This window comes from Macaca nemestrina, chromosome 1 (genome assembly GCF_043159975.1).
Source record: "Macaca nemestrina isolate mMacNem1 chromosome 1, mMacNem.hap1, whole genome shotgun sequence".
NCBI classification, from domain to species: Eukaryota; Metazoa; Chordata; class Mammalia; order Primates; family Cercopithecidae; genus Macaca; species Macaca nemestrina.
In genome coordinates this window covers 170,077,969-170,083,968 of record NC_092125.1, presented here as the reverse complement: position 1 = coordinate 170,083,968, position 6,000 = coordinate 170,077,969, and the positions used below count along the sequence as shown (strand labels likewise).

At 47.4% G+C, this 6,000-nt stretch overlaps 1 protein-coding gene across 1 annotated transcript in view; it reads left to right on the top strand.

Moving 5' to 3' along the window:
* The first annotated feature begins 707 nt into the window (after positions 1-707).
* LOC105495190 (phosphoglucomutase 1) overlaps positions 708-6,000 on the top strand; it is a 67,010-nt gene continuing 61,717 nt past the window's right edge. The window contains exon 1 of the mRNA XM_011764480.3: positions 708-1,043. Coding sequence (XP_011762782.1) covers positions 798-1,043 — 246 coding nt within the window. The 5' untranslated portion in view covers positions 708-797. The remainder of the gene's footprint in view (positions 1,044-6,000) is intronic.

Genomic DNA, 6,000 nt, shown 5'->3' with positions numbered 1-6,000 from the left:
ACCCACCTGAATTGGCCTCCCGCATGGACTTAGCTGCGTGGCCATGAGACAAGGCATTTTATTCTTTGAATTTCAGTTTTGTAAGCATAAAAAGGGGAAAATAAAACCCATACTTTAGTAAGGTTTAGAAACACTACACTCAGTAAGTCATAGCTAAGTCACCGTCACCAATGGTAGCCAAGTGTGTGGTGCAGCAGGAAACACATGGAAAGCAGTAAGTCACATCAGACCTTTGGAGTCGATTCCTTTACCGAACTCAAATGCCCTCACATTTAGGGAGAAACAGAAAGAATTAGGACTCATGAAATCGAGCTGGGGCTGGCACTTCTGTCCCTCCCAACAGGTTTCTAGAAAGCTACTTACACACGATGCACTCGCCAAACCACTGGAAATCATTCTACTTTATACTTTTTTCCACCCTGCCTCACGTCCTTGCCCTATGACCGGGTTCCTACCCCAACCTCTGCCCCAACACTTAGGGGAGGAGTTGCGGGCCTCTTTTTACAGTGGATAGGATTCCGAAGGGGAGAGTAAATCAGTAAGGCTCCACCCATTTCACAGGAGGCCTAGAGAGGGCGCTCCCCTTTCCCCTCCCGCCTGACCTGCCAGGAGGTGGGCTGGCGCAGAGGGAGGGAACTGTCCCCTGTCCCTTTAAGGAGGAGGGCCACGCGCCGGCCGAGAGTGCGGCATAGCCCCTACCCGCCGCGCCCTCACCCCAGAGCAGCTGCAGCCCCAGCCGCGGCCGCCCCTCCGCCAGCCGAGTCAGCAGCTCTGACCCCCGGCAGCAAGTCGCCACCATGGTGAAGATCGTGACAGTGAAGACCCAGGCGTACCCGGACCAGAAGCCGGGCACGAGCGGGCTGCGGAAGCGGGTGAAGGTGTTCCAGAGCAGCGCCAACTACGCGGAGAACTTCATCCAGAGTATCATCTCCACCGTGGAGCCGGCGCAGCGGCAGGAGGCCACGCTGGTGGTGGGCGGGGACGGACGGTTCTACATGAAGGAGGCCATCCAGCTCATCGCCCGCATCGCCGCCGCCAACGGGGTAAGGGATGCGCGGCCCCGCGCCGCCGTGCCCCTTGGCGCGTGTGCGACGTGCGGCCTGCAGCGCCCTCCCTGGCTCGGGGCTGGCCGCTTCCGCGCGGTCGCCCTGGTCTCCACCTCCCACTCCTCCCCCTCCTCCGCGTTCGCTCTTCTGGCCTGGAGGCCCGACGGAGGTAGCCAGGCTGGGGAAAGCGGCCGTGGGACCCGGCAGAGCTCCTCGCCTGACTCCCGGGGGACGGGGAGGCACGGGCGCGGAGCCGGGCGTGACCTTGGGAGGCCCGCCCGACCCTCCGTCTCCGCCCGCCGCCTTGCCTCTCCCAGTCCCCCGCCCCTCCCAAGGCCTCTGACATTTGCCTTAACCTTGCCACCCGGGAAGATACGGTTACGGCGCAGAGTGCCGTCGCCTTAAGCAGGAAAGGTTAGACAGCCGCCGCCTCGCCCAGAGCCCCCTCGCATCCCGCCCGCTCCCCTGCTATTCTCGGCTGGGACTGGCGCTTCCCGCTGGCTCGGAGCCCGACACTGTGGGGCAAGGGTGGCGAGAGCACCCATCCCCCTGGGGCGTCAGGCTGGCAGATCTCAGCAGGCGATTGCCAAGCTTCTCTTCCCGCCCCCTAGTTTGCCTTGGTTCCGAACTCCTGCCCTTTACGCGGCCTGCTTGCAGGGGGGCAGGCTTTTGAAAAATCTAGTCTTTGCCCAGTGGTGCCCGGGATCTGTTCCACCGACGGGGCTGGAGCTGAATTTTCATTAGAATGGCAACAACATACCCAAAGGCGCCCTTACGCAAGCAAGCAGTCGTGGCAGGCCAGGAAATGAACGCAACACCTTGGTTCCGCCCCGGGCCAAGGAACATTAACTGACTTGATTGGGCGGGTCCACTCGGATAGGTGAAACTTTAAAAAAAGGTTTTTCAGTAAATCTGATATATGAAAATGTGGGGCCGGGCATGGTGGCTCACTCCTGTAATCCCAGCACTTTGGGAGGCTGAGGCGGGTGGATCTCCTGAGATCAGGAGTTCGAGACCAGCCTGGCCAACATGACGAAACCCCGTTTCTGCTAAAAACACAAAACTTAGCCGGATGTGGTGGCGGACGCCTGACATCACGCCACTGCACTCTAGCCTGGGCGACAGAGTGAGACTCTATCTCAAAAAAAAAAAAAAAAAGAAAAGAAAAGAAAAAAGAGAATGTGGATTGATAAGTTGAGGCTATTCACTTACTTTTGTAAAACATTTCTAAGGAGTCAGAGGACCAAGTTTTCTTCCTATATTTTAAGTGAGATTTGACTTATGGCCAATTCTTCTGGAACGCATCCCCTGAAATGGATATTTCTATTCATTTTAATAGTACTTTGTTTATCTTATATTATTGACATTGAGTACTATTTGCCAAGCACCATGGTAAGCACTTCATTTCTGGGTCTCATTTATCCTCCTGCAGCTCTATAAGGCAGATGCTATTGTGGGTATCTTCAAGTTGCCAACGAGAACACTGAAGCTTAGGTAGGTTAAATAATTTACAAAAACTATAATGGCAGCACTAAGAGTCCAATATAGATCTGCCAATCCCAAGAACTTCAACATCTCCTGAGAATGAAGGGACCCTTGATCTCAAAGATCTGTTTTCCAGGCTCCAAAATCTAAACTGGGCCCTATCTACATCTGCCTCCCCGGGCCAAACATTTATAAGCATCAGTGAGGGAAGATTGCCTGGATTTGTCTACTTTGTGCTCCTGAATTTTCGGACAAGCACAAATTCCCATGAAAGAAGGACAAACAGTAGCTGTATTCCAGTAGATCCCTTCATCTCCCCATTACCACCTGTGCTGAATTTGCATTTCATTCATTCATTCAACAGATCCTGTTGAATACCATGTTCAGAGAAATGTGTGGACTAAAAGGATGATGCAGACACAAGATTTGTCCTTAAGGAGCTTACAGCAGAGTGGAAATTTTAGGTGCCAGGTGGAAATTTGTCCATTTGGGAGTAGTGTGGGGTGGGAAGGAAAGAATTAGTTAAGACTAGAAAAAAGTTCTTAAAACTTCATCACCCTTTAGCCATTGCCCTATTGCTTTTCTCTCAGCCAACCTTTGTAAAAGCTTTCTGCATTCCTATTTCTCATTCTCACCTCTAGTTTACTTGCCATTTCACTGCAATCTGGCTTCTGCCCCCTTCACTACTCCAGTAGAATTGCTCTGGCCAAAGTTACTAGTGACTTGCCAGTTGCTAAATCCATGGAATACACTCTCGGTTTTATCTTCTTTGGCCTTTCTGCTGCATTTGGCACTGCTGAATTTGTACTCTTAAAGTTCTTCCTCCCTTGGCCTTGCTTACTCTCCTGATTCTGCTCACACTTTTTGGAAGTTCCTTCATGGGCTGCACATTGACTCTTCCCTAGGTTTCTTCTTTCTTTCTTTCTTTCTTTCTTTCTTTCTTTCTTTCTTTCTTTCTTTCTTTCTTTCTTTCTTTCTTTCTCTCTCTCTCTCTCTCTCTCTCTCTCTCTCTCTCTCTCTTTCTTTCTTCCTTTCTTCCTTTCTTCCCTTTCCTTTTCTTTTCTTTTCTTTTCTTTCTTTCTTTTTTTTGAGACGGAGTCTTACTCCGTTGCCTAGGCTGGAGTGCAGTGGCGCTATCAGGTCACTGCAACCTCCGCCTCCCCAGGTTCAAGCAATTCTCCTGCCTCAGCCTCCTTCGTAGCTGGGATTATAGGCGTGCACCACCATGCCTGGCTAATTTTTGTATATTTAGTAGAGACGGGGTTTCACCATCTTGTCCAGGCTGGTCTTGAACTCCTGATCCACCCTCCTCGGCCTCCCAAAGTGCTGGGATTACAGGCGTGAGCCACTGCGCCTGGCCTATTCCCTAGGTTTCTATGCTCAGCTTGTTCTCTGATTTTGTTCACTCTGTCTACTCACCTGGGATTTTAATATGCTACTCTTTCTCTTGTGATATGATTGAGTCCAGATAGCATCTTCAGAAAGCTTTCTTGACACCCCATCCCTACCACTCTTCTTCCACCTATTAAGTGCTCCTTTCCCATAGATAATTCTAGAATAGATATATTAAATTCTAGTGAAATTATCTGTTTACATGTCACAGCCTCCCGCTAGAGATTAGGCTTAAGACAGGCCTGTTTTCCCTGTATCTGCAATGCCTAGGACTATGTAGCATTCAATGAATTCTTGTTTATTTGCTCTGAACGGTGGGTCACTTTTGTATTCTAGCACTTGATTTAAAGCCAGCATATAGTTGGTGACCAATAAATTTATTCACATCAAACATTTATTATGTGTTTGCTTTGTATCAGACATTGTACTTGAGGTATAAAATATTTGTGCCCTTGGGAAAGACATAGTCTGGGAGGGATGGTAGATAGGAGTCAACAGACAGAACAGTGTGTCAGGTGTTGTGATGGAGGGATATGCAGGTGTTTTTAATGTCAATGACTACTTGGGAAGGAAAGATGAAGGGAGGGAGGCTCCATAGAGAAGTGGTAGCTGAATTGAGTCTTAAAGAATGAGTTGGAGTTCCCAAAGTGGGTTTGTCGGGTAGGAGGAATTCTCAGCAGAATGAATACAAATTGAGGGAGTTTAGATTAGAAACAAATACAAATTTCTAATCTTTTTTTGTTTCATCCGCAAAGATTGGAATAATACATACCCAGAGAGCCTGTTGTGAGGATTAGATGAAACAACATATTTACAAGTACCTCACTTGGAAACTGTTCGAATGACAGGTGTGTTATTGTTTTGCTGGTATTAGGACACTAATCCAACCTGATGCAGGTATTAGCCACCCAGATGGTCTCCCACCTTCCTCTAATCCTCAACAGCCCCAACCGATATAGAGGGGTTCCATGTCAGAACCCAACTGGGTACAAATGACAAAAACCTTACTTAGATTACTCCAAGTGAAAAAGGAATTTATTGGCCCATGTTACTGAAAAGTCTAAGAGAATCCCAACGAATTCTGTAGTTGAAACTATTCCTGGTCTCTAAAAATCACTTTTGGGTCTAATGATCTGCAAATGACCAGCATTAGAAATTGAGGAGAGTTTAAGCTCAAAAGTAAATAAATGTGTGCATATTTTGAAGGATGATTTATCACCACCCTAAGCAAAATAAAATAAATGCCTTTGTGGGAGCTTGTAAGTAGGGTATTCTTTGTTGTTGTTGTTGTTGTCAAGTTACAGGGATTCTTTTGTCAGCGACTCCTTTGCTACTCATGTGTGGAAACTATGGAGCCCCTCCTCAGAATATGTATATTTTAAAATTTGAGACACGGTCTTACTCTGTTGCTCAGACTGCAGCACAGTGGCACGATTGTGGCTTACTGCAGCCTCAGTCTCCCCAGGTTCAGTTGATTCTCCCATCTCAGCTTCCCAAGTAGCTGGGGTCCACAGGTGCATGCCACCACGCCTGGCTAATTGTTTTATATTTTTTGTAGAGATGGGGTTTTACCAAGTTGCCCAGGCTGGTCTCGAACTCGTGGGCTCAAGTGATCTGCCTGCCTTGGCCTTGCCTCCCAAAGCGCTGCGATTACAAGTGTGAGCCTCCGTGCCTGGGCAGAGTAATTTTATTTTTAAGTGAATAAAATACAAAGCATTACAAAGGAAGCAAAATTGTATTGAAGTATAATCAAAATATTAGAAAACCAGATTTGTTATATATCAAGATACATGCTTCTTTACTGACATATTAGATAGCAAGATTCGTGGAGGATCTAATACTGCCTTACTTCAGAGTAGTGGTGAGTATAAATGATGTTTTGAGACATCTGCAATCTCAGTATTTTGAGATAACTAAATAGGATATGAAAATATAATTTTTATTGATGAGAAATTCCTAGGTAGTAGTAGTAATAGTAGCAGTAGTAGTACTAATACTGTGGTTTGCTTTCTACATTTATAATAAAAGGAAATGTTAAATTTCAGTTAGATGTTGGTGAAAATAAAGATTGTTTTGT